This window comes from Carlito syrichta, unplaced genomic scaffold, assembly GCF_000164805.1.
Source record: "Carlito syrichta isolate Samal-C Ts95f unplaced genomic scaffold, Tarsius_syrichta-2.0.1 Scaffold288197, whole genome shotgun sequence".
Lineage (NCBI taxonomy): Eukaryota > Metazoa > Chordata > Mammalia > Primates > Tarsiidae > Carlito > Carlito syrichta.
Genome location: NW_007232293.1, coordinates 86,732 through 113,690, shown reverse-complemented (window position 1 = coordinate 113,690; position 26,959 = coordinate 86,732). Strand labels below are relative to the sequence as shown.

Genomic DNA, 26,959 nt, shown 5'->3' with positions numbered 1-26,959 from the left:
GCTGGGCTCCGGCGATCCTTCCACCTCAGCCTTCCTAGTAGCTGGAACTACAGGTGCGCGTTACCACGCCGGCTAATTTTTGATTTATCGTAGAGACGAGGTTTCACCAAGTTGCCCGGGCTGGTCTTGAACCCGCGAGCTCAGGCAGTTCACTTGCCTCGGCCTCCCAAAGTGCTGAGCTACCGAGCCTGGCCCACCTTCCATGTCTGTATTTCATATGCCCTGCTTGAAAATGACATATCAGAGGGCATCCGCTTCGGGTCCCTTCTCACTGTGGAAACTTTTCTGTCCTCTCAATAAATCTGCTTTAAAAAAGAAAAGAAAATGGTGTAAGATTTTTGGGCATTTTTTAATTTGAGGTATGTCTCAGTATACGCCTTAATGTTTGACTTTTCTCCTGGTGTTTTCTTCCCCACTTCACCGAGCCACTCTTGCTGTTTTGCCTAGGGTTTGGATGCAGACAGCCTCCGCGTGGAGCCATTGGGGGAGGACAATTCTGGGGCTCTCTATTGGTATTTCTATGGAACACGAATGTACAAAGAGGACCCGGTACAAGGAAAATCCAATGGAGAACTTACCTTGGGCAGGTATGTTCCTTAATGTCAGGGCTGTGACAGCTATCTATAAAGATGTCAGTGCCGTGAAATGCATCACAGTTCTATAGCACTTTTTTCCATAACAAAAGAATGACAGCAAAAAGATGGCAAGAGGTTTTTTTTTCTTCTTCTATTTATTTATTCATTTATTTTTTGAGACAGGGTTTCGCTGTGTTAGCCAGGCTGGAGTGGAGTGGCACGATCATAGCTTTAGTTTACTGTAACCTTGAACTTCTGTGTTTCAGGAATCCTCCCGAGTAGCTGGGACTACAGGCATGCACCACCACACCTGGCTATATATATATATATATATATATATATATTTATTTTTTTTTTTTTTTTAAAGTTGGCAGCTCACTTTGTTGCCCAGGCTGGAGTGCAGTGGCATGCTTGAGGCCCCCATAGCCTCCACCTGCTGGGCTCAGGTGATTCTTCCGCCTCAGCCTTCCAAGTAGCTGGAACTACAGGCAAGGGTCACCATGCCTCGCTTCCTTTTTTTTTTTTTTGATTGTAGAGATGAGGTCTCGCCAAGTTGCCCAGGCTAGTCTTGAACCCGTGGGCTCAGGCAGTCCTCTCACATCAGCCTCTGAAAGTGCTGGGATTATAGGAATAAGCCACTGCGCCCAGCCTTAATTCTTTTATTTTTTGTAGAAAAAGAGTCTTGCTGTGTTGCCTAGGCTGCTCTTGAACTCCTAGCGTCAACAATCCACCTGCTTCATCCTCCCAAAGTACTGGGATTCCATGCATGAGCCAATGCACCCAGACAGCAAGAAGTTATTTCACGCAAAAATTTAAAGAGGAATTATTCCTCTGCTACCAGAATGGTGGAAGATACTGTCTTTTTGATCTGATGTTCTTGATAAGGGTTTCCTCAGGAATACCACTACCATTACCTGGCCTGTTTCGTACATGAGTTTCCTCTCAATGCGATCATTTCATTGAGCCAGTGTCATCTTCCTAGCCAATCCTTGAGAACACCTTTCTTCTACTAGAATCAATGGTCTGGGTTATGAACCTTGGGATTCATCAGTTGAAGAGAAGGGACTGTAAAGGATGCCTGAAACGTTGAGTGTGTTACAAAGTAGCCACATTTCCATGGCATTCCATCCCATGGCTAATCTCTTATTTTATTTGGACTCTCTTATTGCTAGGAGCAGTGCTCACTCTTGGCAGGGTGTTAATCTTAAGCATATTCTGATAATGGAAGACTGGTAGTTGCCCCCACCATTTCCCTGTGAAGGCATATTAATCCTTTTTGGTAACCTCCTGACCAGGAGTACTATGTTAAAATCATGTGCAGCTTGCCAATTCTATGTCAGAACATTTCTATTTAATAGTATTTAATATTTCTTAGGGAAAATGAAGGACAAAAAACTATCTCAAGTATTCCTGGGAAAACAGGAAAAAGAAGAGGAAGACCCCCAAAACGTAAGAAAATACAGGAAGAAATTATATTGAGGTAAGAAAATCTTGTTACTCTATGGTCATAGAGCTTCGTGCGGCTTGAAGGGACTGCCATTTCTCTCACTTTCTTCCTTTGCCCTAGATTTTTGCTCCTGCCAAAGGCAGCACACAGGCTTAATTGATGGAAACTTCAGTCTGATCCGCATTAAATGATCATGTGTGCACTAGGGAATCTGGAAGCTCTAACCTTGGGACCTCTGGCATGTGACCACTCTAAACGTGTTCTTTGATCTGATGATGCTTGTGCCTTTAATGAAGGTTATCCTGAAAATGGCAGTGTAACCAAGTGAAACCCTTGGTTGATGCTTAGTATGTTAGTAGCTTATCAAATCTGTTACATTTTTTTCCACAGGTGATAGAGCAGGTTACTACTATGGTTGTGTTGACTAGCAATCAACATTTCAGTAGCAACACATATATCTAGTTGAGGACTTATTCTCTCCCATGAAGGCAACTATAGTAGGTCACATGACCAGACATACTTTATTTTTCATAGAATGCCATTTCCTACAATAAAGAAAAGGAAGATAACGTTAAGCATCTTTGTCCTTCAACTTCATATTTAATTTTAGCAGAGGAAACAGATTCTGTTTGGGAAGTATTCTATTATACGTCACTTCCTTTTAGGAAATCTCATGTGAATCTTGATAGAGGAGTTTTCAGAATCTGAACTACACCGTGGAAATATACTTTTACTTAAGGATCAAATCTGTGTTGATAAACCTGTTGAAGTGAGACTGTTCTTGAAAATTCTAATAACTCAGGACAAACATCTTCTTCCCTCACTTCTTAATGCTAACACTAGGCCAGATTTCACTGTGTTGCTTTTGTATTGTTTTGTTTTGTTTTTGAGTTGGAATCTCTGTCATCCAGGCTGGAGTGCAGTGGCATGCTCACAGCCACCCCAGCGTTGACCTGCTGGGCTCCGGCCATCCCTCCACCTCAGCCTTCCAAGTGGCTGGAACCACAGGCGCACACTATCACGCCCGGCTAATTTCTTTGATTTATTGTAGAGATGAGGTTTCTCCAAGTTGCCTGGGCTGGTCTCGAACACTGGGCTCAAGCAATCCTCTCTCCTCCACCTCCCAATGTGCTGGGATTATAGGCATGAGCCACTGCACCAGTTGCACAGTTGTTTTTTAAACACTAGGAAATATTTTTAGGAAGTCGAATATAGATCAACCAGAATTTGCTTTTTTAACTCGGCATTACACCTCACTTGCCAGATTGCAGCGCCTGTTGCCTCCTGGGTGATGTTTGTGAGAAGTGTCCCATAATTACTTGTATATCATGTACACAACACCTGTTTCTGGATCTGCTCAGCATCCCACACAGTCTTCTATTCCAAGAAAACTGGTGCTGTACCTTTGCCTTTCCCTGGAAGTGTGGACAATTCAGTTCCTTAGCACTGGGAAAGTCGGCATTTTTAACAAGCATGCATGCATAGGCTTCTGCTACCCTCTGCTGGTGATGTTTTTCCTTTGGAGCTGTCTGTCTAAATATTTTTATAGTAAATAAAATTTAAAAATCCATTTCTTGCAGGAGCCACCTTTCACGTGCTTAGTAGCCACATGTGGCTTGTGGCTACCTTGATGGACCGCACCAATCCAGAACATGTTCATTCTCATGGAACATTGTATTGACATTGTACCGCCTAGATATTTGAAACCAAACAAAATTCCACAGTCTCATATCTTTTGCAGGAATGCAAAGGAACTGGTGCTTGGCATTGGTGTGTTTTACATGTTTGTATTTTGTCATTTAAGTTTCATCAACCCTGTGAGGCAGGCGTTTACTTAAGTTACTTAAGCCATTGGTCTTGCAACTTCAGAGCCTAGGCTCTTCTTAGCTCTCAGCTGGATGTGATGTTCAGTTAAATATGCCTGCCTTGAATGTGACCCTGTGTCACGAAGCAGGTTATTGGAATCTCTGAAGCTTTTTGACTTGGCACTTACTATTAACAATTAACACATCTGTTTGATTTCCAAAAATGGTTTTAAAAGTTAATATTTTAATTTTTTATTTATTTTGAGTCAGAACCTCACTGTGTTGCCCAGGCTGGAGTGCAGTGACATGCTCACGGCCACTGCAACCTCGATTTGCTGGACTCAGACCATCCTTGGGCCTCAGCCTTCCAAGAAGCTGGGACTGCAGGCAGGCACCATCACGCCCCCCTAGTTTTTCTTGATTTGTTGTACAGATGAGGTCTCACCGAGTTGCCCAGGCTGGTCTTGAACCCGTGGGCTCAGGCAGTCCTCTCATCCTAGCCCCCGAACATGCTGGAATTATAGGCATGAGCCACTGCGTCCAGCCATATGTTAATATTAATCTTAATATTAACATAGTTTCTTACGCATTGATGCTGTTACTGTCATATTGGGCAGCCAAATGTCAGGGCCTCCCTCCACACTGATATGCCCCCATCCTGCTGTTCTCTGATTGAGTGGAATCAACCCTCCTCCTAACGCGTCTCCCTTGACAGACAGACAGACACACACACACACACCTCTCTCTCTCTCTCTCTCTCTCTGGCACTCTCTGGTATTTGGGTCTACCTTTTAGGTGAGTACAGAATAGTTTTGGAGCTGTCTTTTAATTGGTGACTACTTTTTCCTGTTTTTCAGTGAAAAGCAGGAAGAGAACTCCTTGGCATCAGAGCCACAGACAAGAAATGGTAATGTTCTTTGCTGGAGTTTAGAAAGAATTAAGTAGACATGCTTCCTTTATACTAAGATGGTGAGTCTATCATTTTCGAGACTCATACAACGTATGTAGTTAAGACGATTGCAGTTGCCTTCTTACTAACCCCCGACCCCTCTTCAATTCTCTCTTCCTCACGTCTTCTGCTGTGCCTCGCTCCCTGCCTGTCATGTGAAGTGAGACCGAGACAAGGTCTTTTTTCTAGAGCCTGTCCACTAGGCACGGTGTAATAGACACCTAAACCTTGGAACAAGTGAGCAGCTTCTCGAAGGGCTGTCTTTAATGTTAGCGCTTATGACACATTGGGCTCCTTATGGGCTTACTGCATACTGACTTCCTTACCTGGATTTTAATTCTGTAAGCCAAACAGCATAAATTTAGGGGAAAATACCATCTTACAGTGTCACAGTATAGAGTTAGTATGTTAAGTTGAACTCTCTGAAGCCTCAAAGTCAAAACCATGTTTTGAGTACATTTAATCATTTCTAGGAGGTTAAAATCTAGCTTGTTGACGTCATAATACTTAGATTTGTATTGCGTCTAGCCATTCTTTTAGTTGCCAACAACGACACGAATAGGAAAATCAGAAGCATGCCGTGGCAACCTTAAAATTAAAAAGTCATGCCTCTCCTTTTTTCTGACGCTTATTTGACTCTTGACCCAGGGTAGAAAAAACACTGAGAATCAAGAGAAAAAAGACCCTAGTGGGGTCTGTTGTAGTGAATCCATTGCTTTCGTTCTAGGATCACAAGGGCCAGGCCAAGGCACGTGGTGGCTTCTGTGCCAGACAGAAGAAGAATGGAGACGGGTCACCGAGAGCTTTCGAGAGAGGACATCGCTCCGGGAACGGCAACTCTACAAGCTCCTCAGCGAGGACTTCCTGCCGGAGATCTGCAACATGATTGCCCAGAAGGTAGGAAAGGCTCTGGCCTCCTGAGCCCCCCTCCCGCGTTAGCGTCTTGGGAGGATTATCATGGAGCACTGCGGAATACATGTCACTGTCATGGACGTCATGCAGACTTGCAGGCTTTCTGAACTGGGATGGTAGAGTGAGACCCCGTGCCATCCACTGTCCTTCACTGTGGCCCGTATCATGTGCTCCGTACTCCAGGAAGTCCTTGGTGCTCACTACCCACCAATATGAAAAATGGCTTTTTTTTTTGGAGTTGGAGTCTCACTCCATCTCTCAGGCTGGAGTGCAGTGGAACACTTGTCACGGCCACCCCAGCGTTGGCATGCTGGGCTCCGAACTACAGGTGTGCGCTCCCACGCCCGGCTACTTTTTTTTATTTATTGTAGAGACGAGTTCTCACCATGTTTCCCAGATTGGTCTCGAGCCCACGGACTCAGGCAGTCCTTTAGCCTCGGCCTCTGGGACTATAGCCTTGAGCCACAGCTTCCAGACAAAAATGGCTTTTTGTACATTTGAATTTTGGGAACTAACTTTCCTTATTCCCTCCGGGAATATTCCCTAAATCCCAAGCTATGTCTCATGTCACCCTGTGTATACCTCTGTGTCATGCTTTAAAAAGGTTGCACCTATAATCCAGCACTTTGGCAGGCTAAGGTAGGAGGATCTGTCAAGGCCAAGAGTTTAAGACCAGCCTGGGTAACATAGCAAGACTTTGTCTCTTTATGAAAAGAAAAGAAAAGGCCAGGTGTGGTGGCTGACTCCTATGATCCCAGCACTTTCGGAGGCTGAGGTAAGAGGTTTGCCTGAGCCTACAGGTTCGAGACCAGTCTGGGGAACTTGGTGAGACCCCATCTCTACAGTAAATGAAAAACTTAGCTGGATGTGGTAACGCACGTCTGTAGTTCCAGCTATTTGGAAGGCTAAGTCGGAAGGATTGCCTGAGTTCAGCAGGTTGAGTCTGCGGTCACCGTGAAAGTGCCACGGCACTGCACCCTGGGTGACAGAGTGAGACTCCAATTAAAAAAGAGAGAGAACGAGCGAGGCACAGTGGTTCACACCTATAATCTTAGCACTTTGGGATGCAGAGGCACGAGATTGGCCTAAGCTCAGTGGATCAAGACTGGCCTGGACAACGTGGCGAGACCTCCTCATCTCTACAATAATGAAAAAGTTAGCCGAGTGTGGTGATGTGGTTCTAGCTTCTTGGATGGCTGAGGCAGAAGAATTGCCTGACGCCAGCAAGTCGGGGCTACAGTGGCCATGATCATGCCACTGCCCTGAAGCCTAGGCGACAGAGAGAAACTTCAACTCAACAGAAAAAGGGAGAGAGAAAAAGAAAAAAATCAGCAGGACATGGTGGCACATGCCTGTAGTCCTAGCCACTCAGAAGGCTGAGGCAGCAGGATCGCTTGAGCCCAGGACTTCCAGACTGTAATGAGCAATGCTTGTGTCATTTGGAGTCCGGTATGGGTGACAGAGTAAGACCTTGTCTCAAAAAAACTTTTTTTTTAAACATCACTACGTCGAGGTCGAGGCTGTGATGGCCAGGAGCGGCCACTGCACTCCAGTCTGGGTGACAGCGTGAGACTCCAACTCAAATAATAATAATAATAATAATGCCTAAATCAAAGTTCTAGAGTGAAAAACTATAAACTAAGATGAAAAAGACATTGGATGGGATTACCAGCAGATTACACAAAACAGAGTAACAGATGAGTTAATTTGAAGACACAAAAATAGAAACTATCCAAAATGAACCTGAGAGGAGAAAAAATTTATAAAGTGAGCTCTGGAAACACTTTAAGCCAGATGAAATATGTGTAACTAGAGTTCCTTGAAGAAGAGAGAGGAGAGACAGAAAAATATTTACAGAAATAATGGTCAAGTTCTTCCAAAGTTGATAGAAACAATAAACTCACAGATCCAAGATGCTCTATGAACCCCAAAAACAACACACACAAAGACAAACTACACCAAAAATAAGAAAATATTTTTTCAAGGACATACAAAAAAAAAAAAAATCACTACGTCTATGACTTGTCCTTATTTCTCCCAATCTTGGTCCTTTATCATTGTGAGTTCAGTCTTGTTCACCTCGGAGCCCATGACTAGCCCTCTCAGTAGTTAAAGTAATGCCTTTTCTATGGTGGATGGTTGATAGTCATTCAGTCATTGCTTATTTCAGATCCATAATGCAAATATTTCTGATTAATAAATATTAATAGAGAAGGTATTTACAAATTATTACTCCGGTATCTACAGGGAAGCAAAATGTCCAAATATTTTACTAATTTATTATAGATCCAGTGATGTATCTAACTTTTTATTTTTTATTTTTTTTATTTTTTTGAGTTGGAGTCTCACTCTGTCACTCAGACTGGAGTGCAGTGGCCGCTCGCAGCCACTGGAGCCTCGACCTGCTGGGCTCTGGCGATCCTTCCGCCTCAGCCTTCCAAGTAGGTGGAACTACAGGCGTGAGCTACTACGCCCAGCTAATTTTTGATTTATTGTAGAGATGAGGTCTCGCCAAGTTGCCCAGGCGGGTCTCGAACCCGCGGGCTCAGGCAATCTACTCACCTCGGCCTCCCAAAGCGCTGGGATGACAGGCTGAGCCACCGCGCCCAGCCAGTATCTAATTTTTAAACAGGCTGATACTTTTGGGGAAGTTCTATAAATTTCTCATTCTCTAATAGCAGGACCTTACAAACAATACTTCAAGATTACATTGTCATATGGGAATCCAGAAAATCTGCATTTCCCCATCAGTGTACTTAATTCCATAAAAGATAACTTATATTTACTTTTTGTGATCTACCACCTAACTAATAATTTTTCTAGGATTTAAATGCATAATCTAGGCCAGGCGTGGTGGCTCACATCTGTCATCTCAGCACTTGGGGAGGCAGAGGCAAGAGGACTTGCTGAATCCAGGAATTCAAGACCAGCCTGGGACACTTGTTGAGACTTCATCTCTACAATAAAAAAATAGCCGGGTGGTAGCTCGCACCTGTAGTTCCTGCTACTCGAAAGGCTAAAACGGAAGGATTGCCTGTGCCAAGTGGGCTGAGGCTGTGGTGGCCGTGAGCATGCCACTGCACTCTAGCCTGGGGGCGACAGAGTGAGAATCCTACTTTAAAAAAAAAAGACGACGCAGAAATGAAAACAAATACATAATTAATTTTCTTAAATTAACTATTAGCCAGGCTCGGTGGCTCAGCCTGTAATCCTGCACCTTTGGGAGGCTGAGGTGAGTGAATTGCCTGAGCCTGCGGGTTCAAGACCCGCCTGGGCAACTTGGTGAGACCTCATCTCTACAATAAAGCAAAAATAGCCAGGCATGGTAGCGCGCACCTGTCGTTTCAGCTACTTGGAAAGCTGAGGCAGAAGGATCGCCGGAGCCCAGCAGGTCGAGGCTGCAGTGACCGGGAACGGCCACTGCACTCCAGTCTGGGTGACAGTGAGACTCCAACTCAAAAAAAAAAAAATTAACTATGATTTAGAAAGATAGTTTTACAACTTTGCATCACCTTGTATATGACTGTTGATTTGACCAGTGATAGCACATTAAATCATCTACAAACATATCCAGGCTGAACCTCGTGGCTCAAGCCTGTAATCCCAGCACTTTGGGAGGCCAAGGCAAGAGGATGGCCTGAACCCACGGGTTTGAGACCTGCCTTGGCAACAGGGTAAGACTTCTTCTCTACAATAAGAATTTTTAAAAATTAGCCAGTCGTGGTAGCACATTCCTGTATTTCCAGCTACTTGGAAGCCTGAGGTAGAAGGATCGCTGGAGTCCAGCAGGTCGACGCTGGGGTAGCCATGAGCATGCCACCGTACTCCAGTCTGGGCAATGGAGTGGAACTCCAACTCAAAAAAAAAAAAGGATTCCAGTGAGGTTAAATATTCTTTTACAATTGATGGCAAGATTCAGCCTACAATTTTCAGGGATAGCAGAATTAAGAAAAAAAGTTGAAACGACAAAACTGGTAATTTAGATACAAAAATATTTCAAGAGTTGGTCCTTTTCAATAAATGGAACATTAATTATAACCCTTAAATATTCTTTTGAAGAATTATGAAATTAGCAACAAGAAGTAATAGTTTGTTTTTTTGTTTTTTGTTTTTTGTTTTGTTTTGTTTTTTTTGTTTGGTATTTTTTGAGTTGGAGTCTCACTCTGTCACCCAGACTGGAGTGCAGTGGCCGCTCCCGGCCACCGCAGCCTCGCCCGCTGGGCTCCAGCGATCCTTCCGCCTCAGCCTTCCAAGTAGCCGGAATTACAGGCATGCGCGACCACGCCCGGCTGATTTTTTTGATTTATTGTAGAGATGAGGTCTCGCTGCCCAGGCGGGTCTCGAACCCGCGGGCTAAGGCAATCCACTCACCTCAGCCTCCCAAAAGTGCGTGATTACAGGCTGAGCCACCGCGCCCGGCTCTAATTCTTTATATTGTATTTTTACTGTACCCTTCCCTTGGTGTAGCTGTTGCCTCTGGTACTTGGTGCAGTCACATCGTGTTCAGGTATACAGGCCAGGAGCCATGGCTGTACTATAGAGCCTCGGTGTGGAGTCGGTCTACCGTCTAGGATTTTGTGAGCACAGTGTGATGTCCGCACAACTACCGCATCATCTAATGAGGTGTTTGTCAGAACGTGTCTTCGTCGTTAAGCATGACTGCATGCCAAGCTGTTAATACTAGCAAGGATCTTATTACCAAGGGTACAGTCGCAGAGCCAATGAGGGTGAAGCCTGAGAATGTAGTTACTGCATAACCGTGTTTTGGATGTCTTGACCCCTCGAACGGGAAGATGTAACATTTTAGCATGTTTTCCTAGAGCACTAAATCTGATTTTTTTAAAATTTTGAATTGGAGTCTCACTCTGTCGCCCAGGCTGGAGTGCAGTCAGTGGCACACTCACGGCCACAGCAGCCTCGGTCTGCTGGGCTCAGGCGATCCTTCCACGTCAGCCTTCCAAGTAAGCCGAAACTACAGGCACGCGCCACCATGCTTGCTAAATTTTTCATTTATTGTAGAGATGAGGTCTTGCCACGTTGCCCAGGGTGGTCTTGAACCCGTGAACTCCAGCAATCCTCTCATCTCGGCCTCCCAAATTACTGAAATTATAGGCGCGAGTCACTGCGCCTGGCCCTAAATCTGATTTTTAAGGCGCTGTGGCTCGTATGTGTAATCCTAACCCTTTGAGAGATGGAGGGTAGCGGATTGTCTAAGTCCAGGGATTGGAGACCAGCCTGGGCAATATGGCAAGATCTCATCTCTACCAAAAATTAGCTCGGCATGCTGGTACACATCTATAGTTCAGGTAATTGGAAGGCTGAGGTGAAAGGATTGTCTGAGCCCAGCAGGTCAAGGTAGCCGTTATCATGCCGCTGCACTCCAGCCTGGCAATAGAGTGAGACTCCTTCTCCAAAAAATAAATAAACATTAAAAGCTTATTATTTGGAATTTAGTAGAGGTGCCGTGTAGCTCAACCACCTGCATCAGAATCGCCTGGTTTGTTTATCAAAACACTCCTTCCTGCCACTGCATCATTCCCACACCCCATTAGAATTGTTAGAGGTGATATCTGTTATCCTGCATTTGTGGAAGCTTTTGAGGTGATTATTATATATATAAAAATTTAAAAAGAAGTGAAAATTAACCCTTTCACAGCATTAACAAAACAAGTTTTGCAGTCATCCTAATTTTAGTTGTGCATACTCTATGAGGAAAGAACCTGAAAACTATTCATAGGTACATATAAAATTTCAAATGTAAATGAGTTAAGGCCTGTCTGTTCCCAGAAGGAGAGTAGATGCACATCTCAGTATTCGTCAAGCTGAATTAAAGCTTACTGTAACCTGGATCAAGTCTAAGCATCATAAAAATTGTCTTCAGCCGGGCTCAGTGGCTCAGCCTGTCGTCCCAGCACTTTGGGATGCCGAGGCGAGTGGATTGCCTGAGCCCACAGGTTCGAGACCAGCCCGGGCCACATGTCGAGACCTCGTCTCCACAATAAGTTTTAAAAAGTATCCGGGCGTAGTGGCACACACCTGTAGTTCTTGCTGCTTGGAAGGCTGAGGTGCAATGATCGTTGAGTCCAGCAGGTTGACGCTGGGGTGGCCGTGATCGTGCCACTGCACTCCAGCCTGAGCGACAGAGTGAGACTCTGATTCAGAAAAAAATTGTCCTCTAGAACAACAAACGAATGTAAATGTTGTACACTAGGAGCAGTGGGATTACTAGCCCTGCCATGTATTATCACTTACATCTACATGCTGGAAGCCTTCCTCGAGGACCTTCCTTTAGTAGATCAGATATCTTGAATAATGTGCTCAAAGTTGTAGAGATGTATCACCTCCTAGTCATCTTGGGTGTACTTGGTACTTACCAGTTGAATTATACGTTCATCAACAGTTGCAGTATTTTTACAATTTTGTTTGTGCCCATGTCACGGCAGTCCCAAGTCATACAGGGTGCTCACATGATTCTGAAGAAATATCTGGAGGTCAGGTTGGTAAGAGACAGGAGTTTATTAATATTTATAGAAGGAAACCGATGGCGGCTGGTCGGTACAAAGCCCTCCACACTGCAGTAGACCAAGGGGTATATATACCCCCTGCGTGGGAAAGGGAGCAAGACATAGCCAGTGCATTCTTCACATTACGTGTGAAGAAGCAGGAGCAACTGTCTTGGATACGCAGCTGTGCATATCTCCAAGGTCTTGATCAGGCAGACAGCCTTGGCCAAGTGCCCTTCTCTCGATCAGGGAACTGTCATCTCCAGGGGAGGGAGAACGGCGCATATGTTCTGCATTTACGCTTCATGCCCATTGGACTTATTAAAATATGGAAATAGTGAAATACAGCAACACAAATTTCTATGGGAAGTATGAAAGATGTGTCACAGCCGGGCTTGGTGGCTCAGCCTGTAATCCCGCGCCTTTGGGAGGCTGAGGTCAGTGGATTGCCTGAGCCTGTGCATTCGAGACCCGCCTGGGCTGGTGAGACCTCATCTCTACAATAAATCAAAAAATTAGCCGGGTGTGGTAGCGTGCGCCTGTAATTCCGGCTACTCGGAAGGCTGAGGTGGAAGGATCTCCAGAGTCCAGCAGGTCAAGGCTGCGGTGGCCGGGAGCGGCCACTGCCCTCCAGTCTGGGCCACAGAGTGAGACTCCAACTCAAAAAAAAAAGAAAGAAAGATGTGTTACTTCTAGGACAAGGACTGTCCAACAGGGTAAAACAGTAAAAGTTTGTATGGGAAAAAATTACTGAAATCCTAAGATTTCTGCTTTTGCTTTTGAAGTATCCTCAAAGCCTTACTTTCGTTTAACAAAACAAACTGGAAGATCAGGTGAAAATTTAACAGAGGATTTATGTGAAAGAATCACAGGAGACCAGGCGTGTCTGGCTCATGCCTATAATCCCAGCACTTTGGGAGGCTGAGGTGAGAGAATTGCCTGAGCCCTCTCTCAGCAACTTGGTGAGACCTCTCTCTACAGTTAAAAAACAAAAATTAGCCAGGCGTGGTGGCACATGTCTGTAGTCCCAGCTACTTGGGAGGCTGAGGCGGGAGGATTGTCTGAACCCAGCAAATCAAGACTGCAGTTGCCATGAGCGTGCCACTGTACTCCAGCCTGGGCAACAGAGTGAAACCCTAACTTAAAAAAAAAAAAAAAGAATCACAGGAAATTTCCTCAGTGGGGCCCTGCATCATATGATTAGTAGATAGTGGTCCGTTTATATATGAAGTTAGGAAGCAACTTCAGGTATATACATTTTTTTTAAATCCCTTGCTTCATTTGACTACCTTAACCTACCTGTACCCATTCTAATTGCATCAACCAAGATCTGCCTTGTTCTAGTAATGAAAAATGCCTGTGATTCAGATGTGAAACTTAAAATATTGAAACATCAATTGGTGGAAAAGAGGGGGATTCTCCCAAATACCGAGCAGTACCTATGAGAAGGCAGTGCTTTATGGAGTCACAAGAGAGTGGGCACAGGAGAAAAGGTTAATGTGGCGTGTAGAAGTCAGGAACTCTTCTTTCAAACTCATTTGAACAATATTAGTACCCTGTTCTGTTCCTTGAAGAAGTTTCCTAGCCGGGCTCGGTGGCTCAGCCTGTAATCCCGCGCCTTGGGAGGCTGAGGTGAGTGGATTGCCTGAGCCCGCCTGGGCAAGTTGGCGAGACCTCATCTCTACAATAAATAAAAAAAAAAAATCAGCCGGGCATGGTAGCGCATACCTTAATTCTGACTACTTGGAAGGCTGAGGCGGAAGGATTGCCGGAGCCCAGCAGGTCAAGGCTGCGGTGGCTGGGAACCGCCACTGCCCTCCAGTCTGGGTGACCGAGTGAGACTCCGACTCAAAAAAAAAAAAAGAAGTTTCCTACTCTCTTTCCGTTTCCGTCTTCTGTTTAGTAAAATGGAATGCTATCATATCCCTTCCCAGACATTTTTGTGTGAATTAGACGGAAGAACCCTTATCTGTCTACATAGCATAGTATTTAACTATAAAAAGACATTCAACCCTTTTCCTTTGTTTATGGTGATCAAAAATCATGGGAAATCTTGGTAGAAAACTAAATTTACTTTTTAGTAGGCGAAATAAATGCCAGAAGAGTATTGGGTGATGTGCTTCATCCTTACAATTATGATAGCCATCTAAACTTTTAAATAATGAAACAATCAGCCGGACTCAGTGGGTCACAAATATAATCCCAGCACTTTGGGAGGCTGAGGTGAGAGGATTGCCTGAGCCCTCAGGTTTGAGACCAGCCTGGGTAAGCTGGGGAGACCTCATCTCTACAGTAAATAATTTTTTTTTAAAAAAGTGAGCCAGGCATGGTGGCGTGTGCCTATAGTTCTAGCTACTAGAAAGGGTGAGGGCAGGATCTCCTGAACTCAGCAGGTCGAGACTGCGGTGGCCAGGAGCATGCCAACTGCCCTCTAGCCTGGGCGACAGAGTGAGACTCGGACTCAAGATAAAAAATAAGTAAATAAAAGAAAAGAAATAAAATAAAAAATAAGATAATCAGAAGGTAAGGCCTGCTGTGACCATAAAAGGTTCTTTTTAAAGAAACTTTGGAGTTGGAGTCTCACTCTGTCAACTGGGTTGGAGAGCAGTAGCACGTTCCCCGCCACCGCGGCCTCCATCTGCTGGGTTCAGGCGATCCTTCCACTTCAGCCTCGCAAGTAGCTGGAACTACAGGCACGCTCCACCATGCCTGGCTAATGTTTTGATTTATCATAGTGATGAGGTCCTGAACCTGCGGGCTCAAGACAGTCTTCTCACCTTGTCCTCCCAAAGGGCTGGGATTACAGGTGTGAGCCACCGTGCCTAGCCTTTGTTGTTGTTGTTTTTTTTTTTTTTAAAATAAAAGTAGTCATAGTTATTGATAGTTTGTTGCTCAGGAGTCTGCAGTGAGCTGTGATCATGCCACTGCACTCCAACCTGGGCGACAGAGTTAAAATCCTGTCTCCAAGAATAAAGTAACATAAAATAAAGTGGAAGTAATCTTATTTTGGTCTTAGTGCTTGTAAAAGAATTACATACCTATAGGCATATTTTAGGAAACTGCTAGGGTAACTTTTGGGAATGAGTCCATCAAGGTCATGACATCCTTTGTTGATGTTGGTGGCATTGGCAGTGCGAACTAGTCGTCCTCTTTGTTGGAGGCAAAGAAGTTTTCTAAAGCTGCTGGCTCATTCCGTCTACCACCTGGGGGACTTCGCAGTGTGTATACGTTTAGTCTGCTCCTTGTTGTCATTTTCCGTCCTTGGATTCCTTACTGATCCTTCACAAGGTCTCACAAGTTTGGATCAAGTGGTGTCAAAACCAGCACACCTGGTGGGTGCAGAGTTTCGACTCTGAAGCCACAGAGTTACATCCTCCTAAATGAGGGCTCTTGGCTACCACCTTTTCGTGGTGGGTTTCAACTGGTGACACCAGGAGCGCCATTTCTCAAAAATTCCGAACCTTTCGTGTGCTCATAAACCTTGGCCCTCCAAATAGATGTACGGAGCTCCCCGGCATCCCCTGTGCGCTGTCCTACAGTAATTCCTCTCTAACCTGTCTCCTCCTCTCGGGGCTCTGGTCTTTCCGGGCATGCTCTTGATGCCTGCCGCCCTCTCCCACCCTGCCCGCCTTGCTCGAGTTGCCAGCCTGGGCAGCTGCTCTCACATCTCATTCCTGCCACTGTGCTGCCTTTTATGCCGAGGCCTTCCGCCAGCTGCCCGGAATGGAATGCCCTCTTCAGAGCCATGCCCTTGAGCCGAAAGGGACAAAACATGGCTTTCCCTTCATAATTGGGGAAAAGGAAAACACTTTTTAAATGTCAGGAGAGTTTCTCCCCAGTGATAAATATTGTCAAAAGATACCTGTTTGTCAAAGTCTCTTTTTGTTTAAGTCTCTTTAAGAGAATGAACTGTCTCAGCCCCTTGCATGGCAGAATGCTTGTTTTCTCTGATTGTGCTGAGGACGCCTTTGGTCCAACGTCTTGGGTCAAGCCGTTTCAATCCGTGTGCCTTCATGGCCATTGTTCTACTGGCGGCGGCAGCATCAGTAGCTGGAACACTCTAATCTACGTTCTCCTTTCTTTTCCTCACTTCTGACCATAGGGAAAACGTCCACAGCGCACACAGGCAGAGTTGCACCCCAGGTGGATGTTTGACCACCTGCCTGTCAAATCCATCAAGCCAGAGGTGAGTGTGTGTGAGAGTAGTGAGGTCCAGTTTGAAGTCCCGGAAGGATTGATCCATTTCATTTTGTATCTTACTTCTGGTGTCTTACTTCTTTCATTTCCTTTACTTCGTTTTTCTCCTAAAACTCGGACCCTTATTGTTCGTTCTTAAGATGCATTTCTAGATTGAGCAAGAATTCTAAAAATAAGACATGAGAGGCTGGGTGTGGTGGCTCGTGCCCATAAATTCCAGCACTTTGGGAGGCCAAGGTAAGAGGATTGCCTGAGCCAACGGGTTTGAGACTAGCTTGGACAACTTGGTGTAAGACTTCATCTCTACAATTAAAAAAAAAAAAAATTAGCCAGGCATGATAGCATGCAGCTGTAGTTCCAGCTACTTGGAAGGCCAAGGAAGAAGGATTGCCTGAGCCCAGCAGGTCGTGGCTACGGTGTCCCACTGCACTCCAGCCTGGATGACAGAGTGAGACTCAAAAAAAAAAATTTCCTGGGCATGGTGGCGTGTGCTTGTAGTTCCAATTACTTGGAAGGCTGAGGTGAAAGGATCTCCTGAACCCAGCTGGTCTAGGCTGCGGTGGCCATGAGTGTACCACTGTACTCCAGCTTGGGCGACAGAGTGGGACTCCAACTCAAAAAATAATAATAGAGCTATTACCTTGCTAGACTCTGGTGTAGCCATATACTCTTTAAGCTATGGCTGTTGCTATGCTTCTTGGCTTTGGCCCCCTCCCCCGCCTTGGGGAGGTGAATCTTCTCTCTCTAATTTATTTTAAAATAAACTGTATTTTCTTTTTTTTCTTTTTTGAGTTGGAGTCTCACTCTGTCGCCCAGGCTTGAGTGCTGCGGCATGCTCACAGCCACTGCAGCCTCGACCTGCTGGGCCCCGGCGATCCTCCCGCCTCAGCCTTCCAAGATGCCAGAACTACAGGTGCGCACTACCATGCCCGGCTCATTTTTTATTTATTGTAGAGACGAGGTCTCGCCAAGTCACCCGTGCTGGTCTCGGACCCGTGGGCTCAGGCCGTCCACTCATCTCCGCCTCCCAAAGTGCTGGGATTACAGGCTGAGCCACAAAACCTGGCCATAACTATATTTTCTAATCCAAAATAATATTCATAAGACAGGAGGCCACACTCTTTGGGTCTTGGAATCCCTGGGGTAAGCGGCACATCCATATTTCATCAGATATAGATGTCAGTTATGAGTAGGTGACGGATAGATGTGTCAGCAAAGGTCATGGGTCCAAAGATGGAAAGATTTGAAGCTGGACGCAAAAGGAGTAGGGGCAGACAGAGCTGTGGGATGGCTGGGATTTTTTCTTTTTTTAATCAAGCAAGGACTCTTCCTGAATGGCTATGATTTTGAGGGGGCCCACCGGGGTGGCAGATATGTGGCAGCGGGCATCCCACACTACCGGAGTAAGAGAAACGAGCACAGAGACGGGACATTGTGTAAGTGGATCAAAACACTGTGTGTTGGTTTGTGGCTGGTATATATGTTGTGCTCTCTAGTGGAAGTAAATGCTGGAGTGATATGATGGTGGAGTGCCTTTCATCCTTGTGTCTTCAGCACAGCTGGAAGGGAGGTTCTGTCATGAGGTCTGTCTTAGGACGATTCCCCCATGACCATGACTTTGTCAGGAAAAACTGGACGGCGAGGCTGAGCTATACTTTTTTGGGGGTTTTTTTTTTTTTTTTTTTTTTTTTGAGTCGGAGTTTCACTCTGTCACCCAGAGTGCAGTGGCATACTCACAGCCAACACAGCTTCCACCTGCTGGGCTCAGGTGATCCTTCTGCATCTGACTTCCAAGTAGCTGGCTAATTTTTTTTTTTTTTTACTTGTTTATTGTAGAGATGAGTTTCACCAAGTTGCCCAGACTGGTCTCGAACACTTTGGCTCAGATAGTCCTCTCCCCTCGGCCTCCCAAAGTGCTGGGATTGCAGGTGTCAGCCACCACGCCCAGTCCAAGGCAGCAGGAGAACTCGTGCCATTGGGAATGAAGGCCTAGAGTGGAGAAAGGGACTTGAGGGCAAACAGTTGTTTTATCTGAGACCGTAGGTACAGAGGTCAGGAAGTGAAGTTCGCTATCATACTTGTCATACTTTGAGAAGTGTGGCAGTGCAAAGAAAGAGTGAGAAGTGTGGCAGTGCAAAGAAAGAGTGAAGCCGGAGGAAAGCCTGCAGCAAGTTTGTTTTGTTTTAACGGGAAGGGTTACAGAGACCTGGAAAGGCCGGTGAAGGAGCGAGGCCTGACTCTGCTGCTCGCTGGTAACACAAAGCGCCTCCGCGTCAAGGCCTCGCCATGCAGCACAGTCTGTCACATTCTCCTAAGACAAGGAAAGCAAGAGGGGTTGAGCAGAGACACAGATCTCCTGAGGGGAGCAGAAAATGTCTAGATCCCATTCAGAGCGGGCCTCAGATAGGCTGTGAGGTGTAAGGTGCGGTGAAGCGTGGGTGTTGGGGACAACAGCAAATTAGGAGTGTGAACGGGCTTTCCCGGGAGCATCTGCGAGCCCATGGTGGGCGTTGTCATTTTGTGATGTTGGATAGGAAGTCGTCCAAGGACTGCCTAGCGTCACATCGAAGGAAGGAAGAGACTGATACTTGTATTGACTGATATTGATTATTTATTGATTGATTATTTATTTTTTTTATTGAGTTGGAGTCTCACTCTGTCACCCAGATTGGAGTGCAGTGGCTGCTCCCGGCCACCGCAGCGTCGACCTGCCAGGCTCCGGCGATCCTTTCGCCTCAGCCTTCCGAGTAGCTGGAACTACAGGCACGCGCTACCACGCCCGGCTAATTTTGATTTATTGTAGAGATGAGGTCTCACCAAGTTGCCCAGGCGGGTCTCGAACCCGCGGTCTCAGGCAATCCACTCACCTCAGCCTCCCAAAGGCGTGGGATTACAGGCTGAGCCACCAAGCCCGGCTTGACTGAGATTTAAACGCTGCCAAGGTGGGAGTGAAATGAGCTGTAAGAAACCTAGCCCGCTGCTGACGATGTGTGATCCTGGGAGGAGGAAATAGGAGGAAGTCGGGAATGGGGAAGGAGCAACAGAGGGCAGGCTCAGAAGGGCAGCTTTCTCATCCCAAGAAGGTGCGCCCCGCCCACACACCCAGACCCACTCCAGCTGTTCTCACTGTTGGTTTTGTTGTTTCGTAACCACAGAAGGCTTTTCTCCATTGTTCTCTGGCCCCACTGGGTGTGCTCAAGTTCAGGTCCATTGCTGGCCAGTTTTCCCATTCTACTTTGTAAACATTTCTCTCCTTTGGGTGCTCTGTTTGATTGAATAGTTAAACACCCCAATAACCAGTGGCTATGGAAAGTTGGGCTGCGGGAGACCGTGTGACATTATCAGGGCTTTCTTGTGCCTTGCAGGAATGTTTTTATGACTCTTCACCCCCCTTCCCCCCAAGTTGGAGTCTCACTCCGTCGCCCAGACTGGAGTGCAGTGGCACATTGACGGCCACCGCAGCCTCGACCTGCTGCACTGAGGCGATCCTTCCGCCTCAGCCTTCCAAGTAGCCACAGCTACAGGCGAGCACTATCACACATGGCTAATTTTTTGTTTTATTGTAGAGTCGAGGTCTCACCGAGTTGCCCGGGCTGATCTTAAACACACACGCCCAGGCAGTCCACTCTCCTGGGCCTCCCGAAGTTGCCGGGTTTACAGGCTGAGCCACTGAGCCCGGCCTCATGGCTCTTAAATTGAAGTGACAGTGTGGTAGTGTCTGTCATGCAGTGATTGCCGCAGGAGCTGAGCAGATTCCGCCTGGAGCCCTGAAAGGAGAAAGCTGGTGTAAAAACGTGCGTTTGCTTCACAGTATTTTGGTTTAGCCTTTGCATCTTTCTTAGCTCAGGGGATACACTGCCCAGCATCTCATCACCTCTGTGCTGGCAGTTGTGACTGGCTGCCCTGTCCCCAGTCTGTTCTTATTATCCTGGGCACTAGCTTGTGAATGACCTTTGGAAACTGGCATGAATCTGTCATTCTCTAACAGTTGCCGAGCTCCTCTGGCCTGCTGATTTCTCCCCAGTGTCTTCCTTACCTTGACATTAACACCTCCCCAGGGCCGGTGGCTCATTGCCTGAGCCCGTGGGGTCGAAGACAGCCAGAACAATTTGGCAAGCCCTCATCTCTACAGTAAATCCAAAATATAAATAAATTTTTTAAAAAAACAAAAAAACTACGGGGCGTGATGGCTCATGCCTATAATCCTAGCACTTTGGGAAGCTGAGGTGAGAGGATTACCTGAGCTCAGGGGTTCAAGCCCTGCCTGGACAACTTGGTGAGACCTCAGCTCTCTACAATAAATTTTTTTTAAAATTAGCCAGGCATGGTGGTGTGTGCCTGTCGTTCCAGCTACTTGGAAGGCAGGCAGATGGATCCCCTGAGCCCAGCAGGTCAAGGCTGCGGTGGCCATGAGCAGTGTGCTACTGCACTCCAGCCTGGGCTACAGAGAGAGACTCTGACTCATAAAAAATATATATAAACAAAAATAATAATAAAACATCTCCACGAGAATGCCCTTTCCTCCTCTCTGTTCACTACCCTGAGCATTCCTACATGCCCTACTTTACAGTTTCCATGGCCTTGTGGTCTGAATAGCCTGAAAGGTTCTTTGCTACAAGCAAAAGTTTTACATCAAATACTAAAATTTCTTCTTTTATTCTTGGCAGTTAACTTTTTAAAGATTCTGCATTTTATTTTGAGATAGAAGAAGCCAGGGTATTATTGACATTTATTTTATTTTATTTAGAGAGACTGGATTCTTCCTTTGGTGCCCAAGCTGGTCGCAAACCCCTGGCCTCAAGCAATCCTCCGTCCTCAGCCTCCCAAATTACTGAGATTATAAAAGGAAGCCACCATAATTTTCAGTATCTGTTAGGGTAGCTGAAATCCTGGAGAAAACCTCAGTGGGGGCATGAGTTTTGTGTTTTTGTTTCAACAGCAGAATCTTCCAGCCTGTAAAGCATATGCACAGCATTTCCAGCTTATATTGGTCACTCAGGTCCTCAAAAAGTCTTTCTTGTCAGGAGACTCAGGACATTGCTGTTGTTAGGCAGGGATTTGTGGTGGTGGCACAACCTTGACTGTGCTGCTAATTGGCGAGGGTGCAGAGAGTCTGATACCTGTCCTCAGGGGACGGGCGTTGGTAAAGGGAGCTCCAGTCACTAGCTAAACCAGAGGTTCTGTCTGATTGTCGTTTAGTGGGTTACTGTGGTGTTTCTAATTAGCCTCTTGTTCAAGTTCCCCCTTGATTCTTGCTCCTCTTACCTAAAGCATTTTTAAATTTTTTTTTTGAGTTGAGTCTCGCTCTTGTCACCCAGGCTAGAGTGCAGTGGCACGTGCGCTCATGGCTGCCCCAGCCTTAACCTGCTAGCCTCAGGTGATCCTACCGCCTCAGCCTTCCAAGTAGCTGGAACTATAGGCACGCACTATCACACCCGGCTTGTCTTTTTATTTTTATTTTTATTTTTTTCCTTTTGATTGATTGTAGAGACGAGGTCTCACCAACTTCCCCAGGCTGGTCTCAAACCCATGAGCTCAAGAAATCCACTCGCCTCGGCCTTCCAAAGTGCTGGGATGACAGGCTTGAGCCACCACACCTGACCTCTATAAAGCATTTATCATCCTCTACCCTAGTTGCACTCGCCCCTTTTAAACAAAAGAATTTGCAGCATAAGACAGTATGATTTTTTTTTAGCCGTCGAGGTTCTTTTCCCCCTTTGGTTGTTATTCCTTTGGTTGTACTGAGAGGTAAACCTCCTTTCATAGTTAAACACTACCAAAAGTGTGTCTTTCCCTGGCAAGTCCTGTTCGTTGCTGGTGTCGTCATCAGCACTGGCTTTCCTTGTGGTGACCTGGTGCTGAAAACTATTTCGTGGTGCATGAAATAGATTTTTTTTTTCTCGGATGTGCATGTTTTTCGTCGGAAATTCACATCAGATAGGGAGTGGCTTAGGAAGAGCAAAGACCACGAGAAATGTGAGAAACCGAGGTATCCAGCTTAACGGAGGTGTCTTCCAGTGACAGGCACTGCTGAGGCGGGGGAAAGGACCTGAGAACAGGTGGCCTGGGAAACAGAGGGTCGAGGTCACGGCACCAAGGGGAGGAGCCCCAGCTGGCACCGGCAGTGGCCACAAGGCCCAGTAGAGCCGCTCGGCCCTCCTGCTCTCTCACCTTTATCGGCCCTAAGGGAGCTTTATGTGGGCTTTCAAAGATGCCATACATTCAGGTGACTTGATTTCTATATATATGCTTAGTATAAATGCTGATGTATTTTTAAAATAACTAACTAGACGCACATTGTATGATTCCATTTATGTTAAATATCCAGAGTAAATAAATCTACAGAGACAGAACGGTGGTTGCCTAGACGGCTGGGACAGCAGGGACCAGGAAAGGTTATTTAATGGGTGCACTTTTGTTTTACAGTGTTCAAATGTTGTGAAATTTAATATAGGTGGTCGTTGCATGAATCTGTCAAAATACTAAATGCTCCTGGATTGTACACTTGAAAGTTGTTATATGAATTTCACCTCAGTACGAAAAGCTACCACTCTTTGCGGGTAATCTGTACGTAGTTTTTTCACGGTATGGAGCCAAGCCTCTGATTTAACAGAACAATCACTGATTTTTATATTTTATGTACATTTTAAAATTTTCCTTCATTGTTATCAAGTATCTTTAGCTGCTTATAATCCCTTAATACTTCACCTTAAAACTTCACACGTTCTGTTACTTGAAGGTTTTTTTTTATTTTTGTGAGTTAGAGTCTCACTCTGTCGCCCAGACTGGAGTGCAGGGCACGCTCCCGGCCACCGCAGCCTCGACCTGCTGGGCTCCGGCGATCCTTCCACCTCAGCCTTCCAAGTGGCTGGAACTACAGGAGCACGCTACCATGCCCGGCTGATTTTTTGATTTATTGTAGAGATGAGGTCTCGCCAGGTTGCCCAGGTGGGTCTCGAACCCACGGGCTCAGGCAATCCACTCACCTCAGCCTCCCAAAGCACTGGGATTACAAGCTGAGCCGCCGAGCCCAGCTACTTGAATGTATTTTAATTTTAGAGTTTTAGCAGGGATCAAACAGTGCAGGGCCTCAAAGGTTACTAAGAATTAGTTGGCTTAAGAACATATGATACTCGTTGAGTTTCCATTTTCTTTGGGAAGCAGTTTTTCTGAGTCCACAAAATTACGTATCCTTACAGAAAACCTGGAGACCGCCCGCGCTTCGTGGCTCACGCCTGTAATCCCAACCCAGCACTTTGGGAGGCTGAGGCAAGAGGATTGCCTGAGTCTAGGGGTTTGAGATCCTCCTGGGCAACTTGGCCAGACCTCTTCTCTACAATAAATCAAACAACAGGCGGTGGTGGTGCACACCTGTAGTTCCAGCCACTTGGAGGGCTGATGCGGAATGAGCGCCTCAGCCCAGCAGGTCAAGGCTGTGTTGGCCGTGAGCATACCCCTGCACTCCAGCCTGGGTGACAGAGTAAGAGTCCAACACAAGAAAAGCTGGAGACTACATGTAGAAAACTGTAGAATACGTGGGAATCCCACCTTCCAGCAATCATTACCATTGACATTTTTAGAAGTTTGCTTCCCGCTTTTCCTCTATGCCTTTATAGAGATGAGCAGACCAGTAACAGCCCACAGGCTCAGGTTCTGCTGGCAACCTGGAAGCTAAGCAGGGTGAACTTTCACTTGGATGGGAAATTGGAGGTGATACTACTGCTGAGTATTCTGCAATCTGTGTGCTTCATCGATCTTTTGTGAATTTGGTTGTCAGGTTCCATCTGTGGGGACACTATTCATTGACTTATAGGATAGCTTTATATTTTAAGAATAATAGGTGCAGCCCGGGCTCGGTGGCTCAGCCTGTAATCCCACGCCTTTGGGAGACTGAGGTGAGTGGATTGCCTGAGCCCGTGGGTTCAAGACCCGTCTGGGCAGCGAGACCTCATCTCTACAATAAATCAAAAAATCAACTGGGCGTGGTAGCACGCGCCTGTAATTCCGGCTACTCGGAAAGCTGAGGCGGAAGGATCGCCGGAGCCCAGCAGGTCGAGGCTGCGGTGGCTGGGAGCGGCCACTGCACTCCAGTCTGGGCGACAGAGTGAGACTCCAACTCAAAAAATAATAATAATAATAATAGGTGTAATCGTAGCGCTTTGGGAGAGACTAAGGTGAAAGGATCACCTGAGGCCAGAAATTCGAGACTAGCCTGGGGAACAAAGTGAGACTCTTGTCTCTGAAACATGTATATGTACGTACATATGTACATATTTTTCAAAAGTAGGAAGGCTGAGCTGAAGGATCGTCTGAGCCCAGCAGGTCAAGGCTGTGATGGCCGTGAGCATGCCACTGCACTCCAGCCTGGACTATAGAGTGAGATTCCAACTAAAAAAAAAACAAAAAACCAAAAAACAAAACAAGGATGGTTTAAAACAGGGTATAAGGTTTGCGTCCAACAACTGACATAAAAACAAAGGCTGATTGCCCAGGTTGGTCTCAAACCCCTGAGCTCAGGCAGTCCTCTCGCCTCCCCCTCCCAAAGTGCTGGGATTACAGGCTTGAGCCACCGCGCCTGGCCTTTCCCTTGTTTTAATGCTGCTATTCATGTATGTATTCTACAGATAACAAAATCAATGAGACGGGTTACGAATCTCCTAGGTAATTGTAGGCGTCTGATGTTATTTGTTGCCTACATCGAAATTGATATGGTGCCTCTAACCTGAGAGCAAAGCAGGGGTCATGCATGTTGGTTCTGATGTGATGCCGTCCTCGGCTCCCGCAGGAGACGCCTGTGCTGACTCGAATAGAGAAACAGAAGCGCAAAGAGGAGGAGGAAGAGCGCCAGATTCTCCTGGCCGTGCAGAAGAAGGAGCACGAGCAGATGCTGAAGGAAGAGCGGAAGCGGGAGTTGGAGGAGAAGGTCAAGGCCGTGGAAGGTACGTGGCTTCCTGTGCAGCCTGGTGAGATGCGTCTTGTGGGGACCAGCCCTCCTGCAGCCAAAGACGGGGCAAGCTAGTCCTGCCGTGTTAAGCTGCTTCTGGCAGTGTCTGTTCCATATCCCGTGCGTTGGCTGTGTCTCATTCATTCACTTGCATCCTGTCTCACTGCTTTTATGGTCCTTCTAAAGCACTTGTATTTGCCATCTGGGGTGTGCCTTTCAGTATCTTACTTAATGTGATCCCTGCTATGTCCTGTGTGTGGAATAGAAGAAAGAAAATTGAGATACTGATGAGAACTGATTTCAAATATATAATTTTGAACACAAATGATACGTGTTTAAGAAAACTCTCAGATTTTTTTTAAGATATGGCACCATTCAACTCTAGAATATTCTCGTTGATGTTATTCAGACAAGGTAGTCTCAGTTCTTGGTCTTGAGGTAACGAGGTGTTTCTTCTGTTTGTAGTGCTACAGGGCAACGGATTACAACCATCCTTAGATGTTTTCTTGTTTTGTTTTGTTCTTTTAATTTTACAATAGACACAGGGTCTCGCTATGATGCCCAGGCGGATCTTGAACTGACCCTTTCTCTTATTTTAAAAATTGAAATTAAAAGAAAAAAAATTTACCTATATATAAGAGCAGAGGCTGTGTCAGTTGGCTTCACTCTGTTGTATGCTGTGTCCTAACAGTGCTGGCAGTCACTAGTCTGGAGTTTCCTAAATTTATTTGTAAAACAACTGTGATGTGACATGACCACATCCTTAGCAGAAGAGGACTCATAGCTTTTATTTATTTTAAGGAACAGGAAAACAGGAAAGAGAAAAGCATGCAGGGTTCAGTGGCTCATACCTATAATCCCAACACTTTGGGAGGCCTAGGTGAGAGGATTGCCTGAGCCCACGGGTTCGAGACCAGCCTGGGCAACTTGGCGAAACCCCATCTCTACAATAAATCGAAAATTAGCCTGGCGTGTGTCTATAGTTCCAGTTACTTGGAAGGCTGAGGTGGGAAGGATTGCCTGAGCCCAGCAGGTCGAGGCTGCAGTGGCAGTGAGTGTGCCGTTGCACTCCAGCCTGGACAACAGAGTGAGACTCCGACTCAAAAAAAGAAAAAAGAAGTCTGGTGTGATGGCATGCATCTATAGTTCCAGCTACTTGGAAGACTGAGGCAGAAGGATTGCATGAGCCCAGTAGGTCGAGGCTGCAGTGGCCGTGAGCGAGCCACTACACTCAAGCCTGGGCAACAGAGTGAGACTCAGACTCAAAAAGAAAGAAAGAAGGAAAAGACAGAAGCCAAGAGACGAAAATGACCCAAGTGTCCATCAATGGACGCATGGATAAGCAAAATGTGGCATATACTTACAGTGCAACATTATTCAGTCATAAAAAGGAATGAACACCTGAAACATGATACAGCCTAGATGAATCTTGTAGGCAACATGCTAATTGAAATGAACACACTCAAACATTTGACTGTAGAGGCTGAGGGGAGGGAGAAATGGAGAGTTAGTGTCTAGTGGGTACAGAGTTTCTGTTTAGAGTAATGAGAAAGTTCTGGAAATGGGCAGTGGTGGTTTCATAACGGCTTATGCACTTGATGCTGCGGAATTGCACACTCAGTTAACT

General features: G+C 46.1%; 1 protein-coding gene across 1 annotated transcript in view; it reads left to right on the top strand.

Moving 5' to 3' along the window:
* Positions 1–26,959, top strand: part of LOC103255518 (cat eye syndrome critical region protein 2) — a 68,336-nt gene that overhangs the window by 20,810 nt on the left and 20,567 nt on the right. The window contains exons 3-8 of the mRNA XM_021710158.1: positions 448–587; positions 1,951–2,055; positions 4,685–4,734; positions 5,504–5,673; positions 16,294–16,377; positions 25,174–25,327. Coding sequence (XP_021565833.1) covers positions 532–587; positions 1,951–2,055; positions 4,685–4,734; positions 5,504–5,673; positions 16,294–16,377; positions 25,174–25,327 — 619 coding nt within the window. The 5' untranslated portion in view covers positions 448–531. The remainder of the gene's footprint in view (positions 1–447; positions 588–1,950; positions 2,056–4,684; positions 4,735–5,503; positions 5,674–16,293; positions 16,378–25,173; positions 25,328–26,959) is intronic.